This window comes from Rhineura floridana, chromosome 1 (genome assembly GCF_030035675.1).
Source record: "Rhineura floridana isolate rRhiFlo1 chromosome 1, rRhiFlo1.hap2, whole genome shotgun sequence".
Classification (NCBI taxonomy): domain Eukaryota; kingdom Metazoa; phylum Chordata; class Lepidosauria; order Squamata; family Rhineuridae; genus Rhineura; species Rhineura floridana.
In genome coordinates this window covers 276,354,318-276,370,434 of record NC_084480.1, presented here as the reverse complement: position 1 = coordinate 276,370,434, position 16,117 = coordinate 276,354,318, and the positions used below count along the sequence as shown (strand labels likewise).

At 41.4% G+C, this 16,117-nt stretch overlaps 1 protein-coding gene across 2 annotated transcripts; it reads left to right on the top strand.

Moving 5' to 3' along the window:
* The first annotated feature begins 276 nt into the window (after positions 1–276).
* Positions 277–15,224, top strand: ZFAND1 (zinc finger AN1-type containing 1). 2 transcript variants are annotated; one of them, XM_061602272.1, is made up of 8 exons: positions 277–462; positions 3,931–3,973; positions 5,355–5,394; positions 10,552–10,676; positions 10,763–10,854; positions 12,569–12,690; positions 13,740–13,895; positions 13,998–15,224. In XM_061602272.1, exons 1-8 carry the CDS (start codon positions 297–299, stop codon positions 14,166–14,168), a joined length of 915 nt encoding a protein of 304 aa, XP_061458256.1. In that variant the 5' UTR covers positions 277–296; the 3' UTR covers positions 14,169–15,224. The 2 variants fall into 2 exon arrangements, with proteins under 2 accessions (XP_061458256.1, XP_061458265.1); XM_061602281.1 differs by lacking the exon at positions 277–462 and adding an exon at positions 7,215–7,461 and having other exon boundaries at positions 3,930–3,973.
* The last annotated feature ends 893 nt before the right edge of the window (positions 15,225–16,117 follow it).

Below are 16,117 nucleotides of genomic sequence, written 5' to 3'. Positions count from 1 at the left end.
TTAAACCTCATTGTAATCAAAGTTCTCTGGCTCTTTTAAAAAACTTAAAAATAAGTTAGAACACACAAATCTTAAAAAACTTTTATGATTGCAAACCTATGCATGTTTACCTGGGAGAATGTCCAATGGAAATCAGAAGAACTTACTTGAAGTAAACGGGCTACACACAAAACACACACCAAAAACAGAAACAGGGCAGACACAACGTGGCAGCAGGAGAGAGACAGGATCAGCGATGCTCTTAACGCAGATCTTGACCCACCTAATTCCTATGCACCTCAAGCTCCACCTCTTCAATGACGCCCAAAGGCAGCCTTTGGAACGCGGCCGCTCAGCTGGAGGAGCCGATTTTAGCCTCGTTAGCCACGGAAATATGGGGCCGGCGCGCGCATGCGCTGTACGTGAACATGGCAGAATTGGAGATTGGACAGCGCTGCGAGGTAGACCACTGTGGACAACTTGGTAAGAACCCTTGAGCGACAGGCACAGGCGGTGAGATCCTCTATAGGGCAGGCTGATCTATATGAGAGAAGGCAACGGTTGACACCAGCGGGGGGGAAAGGGCGACGGGGAGAGTCTTGCGCTTCTCGGCCAGGCGGTCACAGATTCATGGGAACTATAGGGACACTTCTGGGTCCCGGTTAAACTCGGGGCAACTAGGAACAGGACGAGGCACCACCATGGAGATTTGAGAGTAGAGCGGCCTCATTCTCCTACCCCTCATAGCAGCAGCGTCCGGAAGTGTAGAGTAATATCTTTTTCTTCAACTTCTGTGCCTCTATGGGTTATACTCCCGCCAGTGGGAAGGAAGGCTGCGAGGAAGAGATTGACAATCGTCAAATTAAGGGCCTTGTGCCCGTGGGTAGTGCCTACCACCCGTGGTTTGGTAGCCGGTGGCTTTTAGCTAGGACTCTATTACCACTGAAGACAAAAAGGCGCATATAACGTGTGTCTGCTTTACTTAAAAAGAAAATGATATGTTAGAGTTCATGCGGTGGGGTGGGAGAGGTGACATATGCACCATGCACAGTGGTGGTTGGTTCCTATTGAGACTGGTAGGGCAAAAGGCAGACAGGCCAACAATAGGTGGAGCCAGAGCTAATGACTGGCAGAGCCAACTAATTCTAGTTTTGTTCTCCTCCTCCTCTTCCTCTGTGCTGGGTTCTACAAGGGGCAACGCTGGGCCCAAGAAGAAGGAAAGTGACAGCCAGTGCCACCCCATGGACTGGGTGCGGTTATGAAGGCAGGCAGCTGAGGATGGGCTGTGCCCCTTTAGCCCTAATGGTCCAGCCCCCACTGACATTTAAAGCAGTATCATTCCACTTTAAACAGTCATGGCTTCTCTCAAAGAATTCTGGGAAGTGTAGTTTGTTAAGACAGTTAGAAGATCCCTATTCCTGACTTCCGGGAAGGGTGACTTCGCTTGTGCCTGCTTTTGAGACGGGCTCCCGCCTCAAAAGAAGCTTATTCAGATATAAATCAGTCAGAACATTTTTTTTTGACTGATGAAATTTCTCCCGGGCAGGGAGAAACGTAGAGATCAACCTCAAAAGCCTGTTTTTGTTGGGAGGACTGGATTTCATTAATTTATGAGAAAAGGTCCAGCCAGCAATGCCGGACGGACTTCCGAACAAGCTCTATCTGATTAATGCGATACGTTTATCTTTTCTTCAAAGAGAAAACGGACTAACAGGCATGCACCCTTCTTTCTATTATTTTTTTTACTTGGTTTAAATTGTTGCAGCAAAAAGAGATTTGTCAAATGAATCAGCTTTAAAGAACTTCTGGGTGAGCTATAACTCTTCTCTGTTATTCACGAAATTAACAGCTTATCTCTGTTTCTATTGCAAAAAGCTGTCCTGGAAGTGCATTCTAAAGATATAAACAGAAGAGGGATTTCTATTCCGAGGAACATTATATTGTCTGGGACTATTCTCTTTTTGGTCTATTTTATTTTGACGAATCTGCTTCTTCACGACGCCACTAACTGTTTTGATGCTGGGAACTAAATTTGTTTTGTGTTCTTGAACATAGAGAGATAAGGCAGGCTGCTCTGTTTATACTGTGATGTCATCAAGCCTGGAATATGAACCCAATTGTTGCTGAAATAAGAAGTGGTTCTTCTTTATTTTTGTTTTGTTTTGTTTTCGTGGTTTTAAAAATGGCAATCAAGAAAGTGGCTGAGAATCTGGAAGTAATTATGTTTCAGAAAATAATGGATGAGATTGAGATAACGAAACGAACCCTGCGACAGGGCAGTAAGGAGCTGAAAATTGAACTGAGCAAAATGACGCAGGAGCTTAAAGAAATAGGGGATCCTGTGAGAGAGGAGAATGAGATCAGAGATGAGAAAAGAAAAAATAAAGGGAAGATACAAGCCCTGGAGATTGGAACAAATGTGGAATTGGAAAAAGATTGGAGTTTATGGATATTAGAAATAAAATCTACTGTTTGGAATTTAACATTATCTCTGAAGAAATTAATGAAGATATTAGAGATAAAGTTATCAATGGCTTGGATAATCTTCTGGACTGGAATGACGTGATGGAGCTTGATATAGAGAAAATCTATGGAATTAACTGCAGCCATGTGACAATGGAAAAACTCTCAAGAGATGAGCCAGTGCATTTTGTAAAAAAGAAGAACACAGATATGACTTTACAACAATATTTCAGCAACTTATTCAGAATGGATGGCAAGAAAATATTTGGGATAGAGGAAATTCCCATCAGACTCTTATTATATGACTATGGCTATGACAGCAAGATTATTATGGAATACTGATAATGGAAGATTGGACACTGAAATTACTGGACTTAACAGGACTATTGAAGATGGAAGATGGAATTAATATGGATAATGGAATAATGGCTATTGAAATTATTGGACCTAACAGATTCTGATGAGATGGATTAATCGATATGTTTATTTGGACTATGGTTATGACAATAAGATTATTATAATTATTAACGAGATGGATTAATCCACATGTTTATTTGGAGAAAAATTGATAGATATATTTCTTAAAGAATTGAAACCTCTCTTTGACTTTTTGTGGAAAGAATAAAGTAATGTTTATGAGATTTGATGATTAATTAAGATAACTACTGGAGGAAAGTGATTTTATAATATAATTTAAGAGACAGGATTGTTATATATTGTAGACCTACAACTGATTTGATCTGCGACAAATGGGAAGTCAACATTTTATTTTTTTGTTTAATCATTTTTGTTTTGTTTTTTGTCTTTGAATGTTTTATGATTTTGTTTTGTATGTTTTATGAAAATTTGAATAAAAATTATTGTAAAAAAAAAAAAAGAAGATCCTTATTCCTCTGACTGAGCTACAGTTCTTAGCAGGGCTGTGGAGTCGGTACGCCAGACCTTCGACTCCGACTCCTCTTTTTTTCTACTGTCTGACTCCGACTCTGACTCCTTCATAAATGGCAAATGTATATTAACTAGTAATAACACATTTACTGTAGTAAAATGGTAGCACAAGGCATTTCATCACCACCACGTGAATCCAGAGCTTGGAAAAGTTACTTTTTTGAACTACAACTCCCACGAGCCCAACCCCTGGGGCTGATGGGAGTTGTAGTTTTAAAAAGTAACTTTTCCAAGCTCTAGATTCACGTGGTGGTAATGCAATGCCTTGTGCTACCATTTTACTACAGTAAATTTGTTATTACTAGTTAATATACATTTGCCATTTATGAAGGAGTCAGAGTCGGTACATTTCTACCGACTCCACCCAAAATTGCTTCCGACTCCACAGCCCTGGTTCTCAGAGTGGTAACAACCAAGCTCTCTTCTCAAGGAACAATACAATACAAAATACAATAAAGATCCACATTTAAAACATCATAATTAACAGCAAAACAATGATATGAACAGCTAAAATGACTATGGATCATATTTTCATTTCAGATTTTCTCCCTTTTGTCTGTGATGGCTGCTTTGGAGTCTTTTGGTAAGAAGCAATTTATGGTGCAGTCCTCACCCTGTCCCCCCAGATACACTGTATCCTAACCTTGTCCTGACCTCAGGTGGGGCTGACCTAGTTCCCCATCCCCTGGCTGAGTTGTCTTTAACCCAGCATAAATGACTTTATTATTGTTATTATGTGCCTTCAAGTCGATTACGACTTATGGCGACCCTATGAATCAGTGATCTCCAAGAGCATCTGTCATGAACCACCCTGTTCAGATCTTATAAGTTCAGGTATGTGGCTTCCTTTATGGAATCAATCCATCTCTTGTTTTACCCCAGCATATTTATTTATGATGGTTAAGGAATACCCCTGCTGGCTTAAGTTAAACTGGCAGCAGCTATGTCAGTGTAAAGGGCAGAAAAGGGATATGTCAAGGATGGAGAGTAGGCGTGTTAGGGCAGGGGGAGAGGGATACACGTAGTTACACAGCATCTTACCTCCCTTTGTTCACTGGTCCTTCCCATGGAGCACAGTGTAACTTATCCAGAAATGCAGGGGTAACAAAATTACCCCATGGAGTTAATGGGAGGGGAGAAAGTGACAGTTTACACTGGCCCACACAACTTGGTCCTGCCCCACTTCTGGCCAGAGACAGTTAGGATGCACCTTAATTTACACAGGAGATAATGCTGGCTTATCTGCCTCCTGCTCTACACTTATTTTATAGCACCCTCCTTTTTCGTGGTGCTTAACAGAAACAGAAACTAACTAAATAAATAAGAGCTTAAATATATCTTGACCAAGAATAGGGAACTTGTCGTCCTCCAGATATTGTTGGACTCCCAAACTCCATCAACCCCACCAAGATGAACATTGGTCAGGACTGATGGGAGTTGTACTACAATAATGTCTAGAGGGCCACAGGTTCCCCATCCCTGATTTAAGCAGTTGGATGAAAGGGTGGGACAAAATTGTACAGTATGGCCCCACTCATACGACGGGTTACGTTCTGGACCCCCGCTGAAAAGCGAAAACCCCTGAAAAGCGGAACTCATTGAATAGAATGGTGCACAACGCCCAAAAACTGCAGTAAAAGCGGAACAAGCACCGTATGAGCGAGGCTTTAGTCTAATTGCATCTAATTGAGACTGCCGCATTAGCGAAGCGCCATAAAGCGAAGCGCTGTAAAGCGGGGCCCTACTGTACCTAACAAATAAGTGGAGAGAAGGGATGAATGGGAATGTTAAGGGAAATGACGGATCAGTATGAACAAATATTTAACGTATTGTATTCGCTCAGCTCAATTTAAACTGGACAATTTAAACAAAAAATTGTCATGTCTTTTTCCCCATGGTAAGCATATGTTCTCATGTTAATTCATGCACTAATGACATGGTCTTTATTATTGTATAATGGCTAGTCTTCAGCACAGAAGTCGAGCTGCTCATGGTTGTTCTGAGGTAAGTTGATAATTTTATTATTATTATTTATTTTATTTGTTGGTCGCCTCATATCTAATGAGGTGACTAACAGATTTTAAAACGTACAGTATAACACAAATTTAAAAACATACAATATAAAAACTTAAAAACCCAAATGAAAAAAACTAACTATGGCTGCAATCCAGTACAGATCTACTCAGAAGTAAGCTCCATGGGGTTCTGTGGCAGTAACTCCCAGGTAAGTGTGTATTGGATTGCAGCCTAAGACAGCACACCTCAAGGGTCAAAGACCTGAGTGAAAAGGAAAGTCTTTATCTGGTACCTAAAGATGGATAAAGAAGGCAGCAGGTGTCTTGGGAGAGCATTACACAGCTGGGGGACTGTGACGCCCTTCCCTGGTTCTCCCTGTCAGGTTCCCACCTGCTTGTGGCTACTGCCTTTCACTAGGCACCACCACGGATACCACCAGTCCGGACCGTCCTTTATATGGTTTCTCACTCCGCTCTAGCACAGATCTCACTAGATCCCCCTGCTAGGCAGCACCACCAGTCACATCCTATAACCAATACTTCCAGAGACTTTGCCTGAGTCTCTCTCTAGCTGGTTACTTTTGTGACTGCGTGCTTATGCTGTTCCCAACCCCCTTGTATCTTTATAGATAACGCATACAACTCTGGGTTGCTCTGGATACTTGAATTGTTATTAATCCTCCCTTCACCGCTGCCACCATTAGATACTGTTTCTGTTCAGCCTTGGTAATTACCTTGCCCTCCCTTCTGGTATGTATATCCCCCAGCCAAGGATCAGGCCTTTGGTAAACCAAATAAGTATTTATTAAATATCAGAAATAACAAGATTAGTTTTAGAATGTTTCACAAGCGTATGGTTTCATCTATTCCTGTTTTGTACTTGACTTATTATTAATCAGAACTCCAACTCCCTCTTTCTCCACACTCCTGACCTCCACCCTCAAACACCTCTTTCTCCACACTCCCAACATCCACCACCAAACACCTTCTTCTCCACCCTACTAACATCCATCCACCAAACACCTTCTTCTCCACCCTACTAACATCCACCCAGATTCAACTGTCATTCTTCCATTTATACTCCCAGCCACTCAAACGCTCAGCCAATCATCCAGCATTCTACTGCTCATGTACTCCCCCCTCCTCTTTCACTCCACTTACCATATGTCTTCTATATAAACAGCACTTACCATATTTACCCTACAAGCAGGAACATCACAGGGACCACCACTGAAAAGGCCCATTCTCATGTTGCCACCCTCCAAGCCTCCTGTGGAGGGGCACATGGAGAAGGGCCTCTGATGATGAATGCTGGGTCGAGGTTGGTTCATATGGGGAGAGGTGGTTCTTGAGATTTTGAGGTCCTGAGCCACATAAGGCTTCTACAGGTCAAAACCAGCACTTTGAAATGAGCCCAGAAACTAATTGGTAGTCTTTCGGTGAATGGCAAAAGTGACGGTGACACTGTCCAGGGCTGGATTCTTTAGCCATGCTAATGTAGCTAAACAGGAAATCCAACTTGTAACAACACATCTACCGTACAGGTTCATGTCATTTTTATGGAAATAAATGAAATGTGCAAGCTCTACAGTTAGTGTCAGTGAGAACATCATTATCAGATCTCATTAAACTAAAAAACTGTCATTCTCCCTTGCGGCCTCCTCCTTCCACCTAGAAACCTCCTTTGCATGTTCCGGTAGAGCAAGAAGAACAGTCTCTGATCTAGCACATTTTGACTTCTTGGTTTGTACTGTAGTAGTGCCAGTTGTACAGAACGCGATTGTGTGGCCACTTGGTTTGTAATTGCAGGTTCTCCATGGTCTCTTCAGCTACAAAAGGTTCAACTAGTGCAACATTTCAAACTGTATCTTCATCCAGTGCTCCTTCACATAATAAGTGGTCCTCTTGAATAGCATCCCCAGGTTCATTGATCATCGTTGGTGGTTGTGATCCAGTTGTTGTTGTTATGTGCCTTCAAGTCGATTACGACTTATGGCTACCCTATGAATCAGCGACCTCCAAGAGCATCTGTCATGAACCACCCTGTTCAGATCTTGTAAGTTCAGGTCTGTGGCTTCCTTTATGGAATCAATCCATCTCTTGTTTGGTAGTCTCCAATGTAGTCAAGCACATTAATAGTCTCTGGAGCAGACTGGTGCAGCATGAATTCCTCGTGCAGGTCGTTCTATAGCTCTGGAGCAGTTAGCTTGAACTGAGACTGTTGTTGCTGGTCTTTTTATGGTTCTGGAAGCACCAGAAGCTGAAGCACATGTTGAAGGTTGTTCATCCTCTGCTGTGCTTCTACTGGTGCCCTTTAATTTCATTAAGGGATCTTGTTGCACCAACCTTGAACTTGGTTAATTTGTCATTAATTTGTAGTATGCAACACCTCTTGAATATTTTAGCTAACAGTGACGTACAGTTCCCTTAACTTCCTTCTGAATAATTTTGCAAGCTATGTTTTGTAAGTTTTCATATAGCGATTCAGATGGTCATATAGCTTTTTGCCAAATGATACATGCAAGTGCACCCCTTTTTTCAATCAACACAATGGAATCTATGTATGGGAACATGTGGAAACATTCAGTGTGAACTTGGTTGTTTGCAGATATAGCCTGAAGTAATTTCTTCCATGTGCAAAATCTGTAAGATCGAGCTATAGCCCTTCCACAAAGGGTTGGTATTGCATGACCAAACCTATGCCTTCCAATTCTTGCACACTCCACCATAATAGCTTAAAGATATAGTTTGCAGCAAACCATAGTTTGCCATTTGATCCTAGCCAACAAGAATTGCAAACTGGGATTAAGCTGTGGTTTACATTCCTAATTTGGCTTTAGTCATCCTGATGGATGAACTTTATCAGAAGAGGAACAGAGGAAGTGTTTCTCTTCTCATTCTGCTTGATTTTACCATTGACCATGATATCCTCCTGGATCGTCTCTGGGAACTGGGTATTGGGGGCACTGCTCTACAGTACTTCTGGTCTTATCTCCAGTGACAGTTCCAAAAGAAACCATTGGATGAGTGTTTCTCAGTCCCCTGGCTGTTGGGTTGTGGGGTGCTGCATGGCTGTGTATTATCTCCAGTGCTATTTAACATCTGTATTAAGCCATTGGGAGTGGTCATTAGGCGATTTGGAGCAAATTCAGTTCATCAAATTCAAATGACAGGATTTCTTCACAATGCTCGACACTATTCCTCTGTAACATCTGAATCTAGAATGGCTGTGCAGGCCCTGGATGAATGCTGGATACAGTGGTGGACTGGATGAGGGCTAATAAACTGAGTATGTTTCCTGGCAAAGCAGAGGCTCTGTGGGTGAGCGATTCCCTGGTTTGGGAAGCTGGTTAGTTGCCTGCCTGAAGGAGCATGTGCATTGTCTGAAGGTGCTCCTAGATCCAGCTCTGTGGCTGGTAAGATGGCTGTAGCCATTCCTGGATCAAGATAGCTTGACCTCTGTTGTCCATGCATTAGTAATCTCAGGGTTGGATTACTAGAATATGCTCTATGTGGGGCTGTCATTGAGGTTGGTCTAGAGGATGGAGTTAATGCAGAACATGGTAGCAGAGTTGCGGGGTGGGGGGACTATTGCCAGCATAAAACTCCTTGTCTGTGGGATCTGCACTGGCTACCAATCTGCTACTGTGCCAAATTCGAAGTTCTGGTACTGCCATATACGGTCCAATATAGGTTGGGGCTAGATTATTTAAGATACCACCATACCCTTACATACCCAGTAGGTCACTGCATTCTTCAAGAAAGTCTCTTTCTGAAGTCTTCAAAATATCAGAAGTCTGACTTAGAACACGGCTTTCAGAACGGCTGACCCTGTTTGGTAGAACAGCATCCCTGTTGAGGTATGGCAGGCACCCACTATTGGTCGTTTCTGGGAAATGATTGAAGACATTTTTGTTTGAACAACCTTTTCCAGCTGGATAATTTTTAAAAAACATGTTTTAGGTCTCTGCCATTAGACCTCCATCATAGGGCCAGGAGAGGCAGAGTTTTTTCTGCACATCCTGGGCTCCTCCATCACCATTCCTACTTGCAGCAACTACACAAAGGAGCTCAGGCTGAAGCTGAAAGGGCTCCTTCAGCCAGCACTGCCTGCATGTTTGGATGAGCACATGTTCCGCTAGTACAGGGCCCAGGACAGTATTGAGCTGGTTGCAACAATTTCTTTGCTGCTTGGTCTGTTTTTAAACCTATTTTTTGTTTTAATTGTATTCTTGTAAATTTCCTTGAGACTTATGTGAATGCCTTGGTTTAGCATGTCATCCAAACCTGGGCTTGTGGTTTAGCTCTCCCAGACAAACCACAAGCCATAAACCACAGGTCAAAAATTGGTTACAGCCAGTCTAGTGTAGTGGTTAGAGTGTTGGGCTAGGACCTGAGAGACCTGGGTTCAAATCCCCATTCAGCCATGAAGCACACTGAGTGACATTGGACCAGTCACTGTCTCGCAGCTCAACCTACCTCACAGGGTTGTTGGGATTAAATTAGGAGGGGGAGAACCATGTACGCCCCTTTGAGCTCCTTGGAGGAAAAATGGGATATAAAAGCAATAATAAATAAAGTCCAGAGAGCTAAACTGCAAGCCTGGGTTTGGATGGTATGCCAAGTCATGGCTTAGCGCAATGCAGCATAACAGTAGAACACCCTGGATAGGCAAAGTGGCAGCAATCTCCTCCTCCAGAGCCTGCACACTTACTTGGCTTAGCATGACATGCAAACCAGGCCAACCTCTGATTTTCTGTGTCTTTTTATCCCTACTTTGCTTAGATAATACTTATTTACTTTTTTTGCTTAAAGCTATTTTTTTTGTGGTATCCTTTTTCCTGTTTAAATGTTACTGATAAACAAGTTGCTGTATTACTTTCCTGTGATTTCAGTATGCATGAGAACTTGTTTTAAATTATTGAATTCCATTAAGAGTAGCTTTTCCAATCTCTTTTCTCTTGGCATTTTGACGACAGTGGTTTTATATTGAGAACATATATTATCCTCTATTTTCACGATGAGCGGGCTACTAAATAGATGTGATGTGTGAGTGAGAAAATGCCAGATTTAAATCCCATGTAATGTATGGACTGTAGGATGTATATCGCTAAGTAACATGAATTTTCTTTTAACATTATCTTAGGCAAATCTAAAAAGTGAAGTGAAACCAGATCACCACAAATCTTTCTTGTGCACATATAAAGGCTGTGATGGAAGAGAACTTGTACCTGTGTTGTGCCCGTACTGTGAAAAGCAGTTTTGCTTACGGTGAGCAAATGAATTAATCTAACCAACCAAACTCATCATTAGCTTGGAGACTGCCTACTGAGTGTTTCTGCATCTACTGTTTTCAGGCACCGCCATCAGGTAGACCATGAATGTGAGAAATTGGAAATCCCAAAACCTCGCATGGCTGTTACCCAGCAGCTTGTTAAAGAAATTGTAGGTAGGTACAGTAAGACTTTTTTTAAATACCATTTTCGGCAGTAGAATGTTTATGGCTAGATGTAGAATAGAGAGTACTTACATATCCCCGGTCACCTCTGCGTTAGGAGGAAATGTTCGAAGTTAAAGCTTTGAAATACTGCTAACGTTACAACATGGACTATATTACTTCAGACTGTAGGTAGGAGAAATCACGTGTTTAAATGTTCTGTGAAACAATGCCCTGAACACAGAAAATTAGCACATTTGGGAGAAAGATTATAGTGTACTGTGTCTTCTCTATTATTTGCTATTTTTCTGTGTGCAGGGATATTTTCATTTGTGTATGGGGGAGTATTTAAATATACAATTCTCCACCTGCAGTCTGAAGGACATGAACTTCATCACATTATTCTCTTGATTGTGTAGTTTGAGTGTGAGTTGACATCCAGAGGTGTGGGTTGAGCAGATCATCACTGCAGCTGCCCAATGCCATACATTTATTGTTTGCTTTCTGATATTCTGTTTTATATGTTTTGTTATGTACATCGCTCAGAGTGGCTGGTAAATCCAGCCAGATGGGCGATTAATAAATCGAATAAAATAAAATAATAAAATAATACTTCCCTGCTCCCACCTTGGGAACGTCTCGGGGTAACAGAGAGCTTTGAATCCAGCTAACCCAACACCTACTCCAAAATGTGTCTCTTTTGCTTTTACTGCCATTGGAACACTGACCGTAGTGGCTTCTACACCCACAGTAGAACGGCTTCTTAGGGCAGGCTTCTTTTCCCCACTTACCTTCTTCTCCATGCATGAAGAGGGAGATCTCCTCTATCCTGTGGTCTCTGGGGTGCTCTCCTCAGGACCCTAGGAATATTCCCTTCATAACTTTCTGAAACAGAGAATGAGGGAGGCCATGTTCTGATATTTCAGTTGTGTTCTGAAAGTAAGGCTGGATCCCCAACTTCCATCTCCTTGCCACCACTCCTATATCATGTAGCGCGCTTGTTCTATTCTGTATACTTAAGTTATCTCTGGATTTAATTCCCATGAGACGCAAGTGGAAAACCTATGCAGGAATAAACCATTGTACGACATTTTCCTAATAACATATTGCATCCTCTTAATGACAAAATACTGTTGTGTGAGTGCTAACCAAATCTATGAAGTACCACTTGCATTCCCACAAGTACTGTAATTTAATAGCAATTGTTTAAAAAGGTAAAGGTGTCCCCGCACTTGTAGTGCGAGTCATTTCCAACTCTTAGGGTGACGTCTTGCGACGTTTACTAGGCAGACCGTATATATGGCGTGGGATTGCCAGTTCCTTCCCCGGCCTTTCTTTACCCCCCAGCATATGCTGGGTACTCATTTTACCGACCACGGATGGATGGAAGGCTGAGTGGACCTCGACCCCTTTTACCGGAGATTCAACTTCCTCCTTTCGTTGGAATCGAACTCCGGCCATGAGCAGAGCTTCGGATGCGTTACCGCCGCTTACCACTCTGCGCCATGGTTTCTTTCAAACCTGAGCTCCCCCTCTACTTTTAGATATTGGTACTGCCCATTCTCAATTACACATGTAGACTAGCAACCAACATATCCTACTTGGAGATCAGAGAAAAGTTTTTATCCTATGTATCAGTGCAAAAGAAGGCTGCATTCTTCCAGTACACCAGTTTTGAAAAGGGACTGGTAATATTTACTAAAATGAGTGCATGCATAAATCTTAGGTTCTAAGAACGAAGCCACAGTGGATAAAAGATGCAGAGGAGCCAAGAACAGTGAAACAGCAGCAAAGGTGGCCCTAATGAAACTGAAAATGCATGCATGTGGGGATAAGTCCTTGCCACAGGTAAGTCACACTCTTTTATCTTCATGTATCATACACATTTGTGACACTGCCATATTTAGTTAAATAAAAGTAATTTCTGTATTTATGCTGTTGCATTTATTCTCCCTTAGAACAGAAAAATACATTCTTATCAGGGTTTCCTAATGTTGGGTGTGTGTGTGAACCTCCTGCCTTCTGAAGATGGAATGCAAGTGAGAGAGAGCGAAGCCTACACTCTCCTTGTAGAGCAGGGATGGGGAGCCTGTGGTCCTCCCGACATGGCTAGATGCCAACTCCCCATCATAATACTCTTTATTATACTCCTCAAGTAGTATATTTTATGGCATTCATGTTGACATCCCAGTGTTTCTGGAGGCTTTTTTTGGGGGGGGGGGTCCTTGAAGCATCTTGAAACTAAAGCTATAATGAGAGAAAACGTTTTTGTTGTATGAAAAAGTAAATCACGTATGTTGGACAAGGAAGAGAGTTAACTTTAAAAATGAAAATAATTGGAGGGCTTGAAGGAAACGGCATTCCTGATCAGTAAAATCCCCTTCCCACAGCCTCATTTATCTTTGAAACTAAAGCAGCTTTATATGTTAAATTCTGTACAAATGTAGCATATGCTCTGGGGTGGAAACCCCTGAAATGGGGGGGGGGGATGTGTGGATTCTAGCTTGCTGCCGTTTATTTAGCGCATTTGTATCCTGCTTTTCAATTGAAGTCCTCAAAGCTCACAATATAAATAAAATCCAACAAATATATTAAAAGCCACACACTTAAAATAAAAAGATATGAGATTAATGATACCATCCCAGCTGGAGCAGGAGTAGGCACTTGGCATTTCCTTTGCCCTCCTCTCTTCTGGAAACTTTCTCACAGACAGGATGTCCTGTGTCTGTGGGTGTGGTACTTCATCTGTTTTCCAGCAAGAGCGGGCACATAGTAAGTGTTTTTCACCCATTCTCCCTGGTTTATTTGACCCTGATTCTTCATTAGAGTTCCTTTCTGAGGAGTATGTGACAAAATACCCATTTCTAAAACCTCATAAATGCTTTTTTCTGTCTCAGACAGAGAGAATCTACTTTCAAGTGTTTTTACCTAAAGAGAGCAAGGAGAAAAGCCAGCCCATGTTCTTTAGTAGTAACTGGAGCATCGGCAGAGTGACAGATTTTGCAGCTTCCCTGGCAAACCTAAAAAATGATAACAACAAAACTACGGCTAAGGTAAGTCAATTGAAGCAACTCTTTTTTAATTATTCCAATCCTTTTATTTTATTTATAAAGCTATGAATTAACCACAGGATATTTTCCCTTCTGGAATTTCAGAAATTACGACTCTGCCACCCAGTGTCTGGAGAAGCTTTGCCTTTGGACCACACTTTAGCATCTTGGATAAACAGCAAAGAATCCCTGCTAAGTAATGGTGGAAATGTGATCTTGGAATACCTTGATAATGAAGTCCACTTTTTAGAAAATGCAACTTCATATCTAGAGTAATTATGGAAAACATTCTACGTGTAACTGTCAGACTGAATATAAGACTATACTTTTGGTCTGTTGATAGTTTCATCATGTGTTCTTTTTATTACCTTTAAAGAAAAATTAACATATGTCAGAATTTATTCTGTTTCAAAGTAGGCCAAGGAATTACTCATAAATGTATGTTTCTCAATTGATGGCTCTCAGAACAATATGTAAACTAGGGCTGTGCAAGCCCCCCCCCCCAACGATCCAGTTCGGGGCCTGATACAGCCCAGGTTAAGATTTATCCAAAGCCAATCTGGAAATCTGAATCTTGTATTCTCATTCACTTGCATTAGGGTTGCTTTGGTTTCCTTTTTGCTTTTTTCACATAGGTGCAAGAAATTTGGAGGCATTGATAGTCCCTCAAGAAGGTATTAATCCTGTCACATATCAGACAGGTAGTTCCGGGGCTTTTTATCCTGGTTGTAAGTTTGCTTTTAAAAAAAATAATAAAGATTGTACTGCAGTGTTGTATGTAATATTACATTGTAACATGCTTGTGCACTGACTGTGTATAATGTGCTCACAAGACTTAAACACGCACAAGAAGCTACTAATAAATACAGACACAAAAAACAACACAGATGTAAGTAAAATGCAAAGCTAGTCTAAAAAAGGACTAAAATGAAGGGTGGGGAAAGAATTATTATATGGTTGTATAAGGATGAAAGTGGGATTGATTGGGAAAGGATGGGAAACATGTATAAGACTGGACAGCATACTGTGAAGGAAACAAAACACAAGCTGAGTAAATGCCACCAGTCTCTTTTTGAGAGACAGAACTTGCAAGAGTGAAGGCAGTGTGAGCTTGCTCCTTTTTAAGATTTCACTATCCTACACCCCCAGCACTGTGATTAGAGAGTGCTGGGTGAGCTTTTAGCCCTGGATTAGAAGCTAGAGCGCTCAGTGAGCAAAGTATAGCTCCCCTCCCGCTGTAATCCTTTGTAATTAAGTGTTCTGTAATTGAATATCCAGTGCTGCTACACTGAAAATAATGGACACTTTGCAACTGATGCTTGGGCATACATTTTCTGATGCTGTAATGAAAAACTTATTTGAACACAGACTTAATGTATCTGTTTAGAAAAGATGCATATTTGGGAAAAATATACATCAAAAGAAGATGAGATATTATGGTACTTAGATTTTAATTTAATATTTTAACTACTGACCTGGGCATTATTACACGATTAAACCATCATTTTAAAAATGATGGAAACCATAAACTATTTTTAATAGTTTGTTCATTAAAATTCATTTGATAATTCAGTTGGAGAGATTTTAGGAAGTTGCAGTTTCCCCTCTCTGCACAATTATTAAGGTGCAGAAGAATCCTTTTCTCTGATCCCCTTAAATTAAAACCTATCCTATGGTAACAACGTGACACCACTTTTAAAACATCTGCACTGGCTGCCCATTTGCTACCAAGCGAGGTTCAAGGTCCTTGTGTTAATTTACAAAGCCCTAAACAACTTAGATCTAGGGTATCTTAGGGACCACCTGAACCCTCATATCCCAGCTCAATCACTGGGATCTTCTGCAGGAGTGGCTCTGGTTCACCCAAGTTGGCGAGGCTCATTGAACATCAATGCGAAATCGAGCCTTCAGTGTCATCGGCCCAGTTCTCTAGAATGCTCTGCCAACAGAGTTTTAGCAGGCACCTTATGTTTTAACTTTTAAGCCCCTGCTGAAAACCTTTGTTTCACCGCACTTATGCAGGCAATTAAGAACATGCTTTTTCTGCAACAATTGACCTTTGTTTTTATTATTTTTTTAAAAAAATCTGGTTGTTGTTTTAAACATGTGAACCACTTTGTTTTTAACAAAATACCGGTATACAAATATTTTTATAAATAAAAAATAAGGCTGTCGCCCACCTGTATCTGGGAGCAAATCTCATTGAACTTAGTGGACTTTCGCCT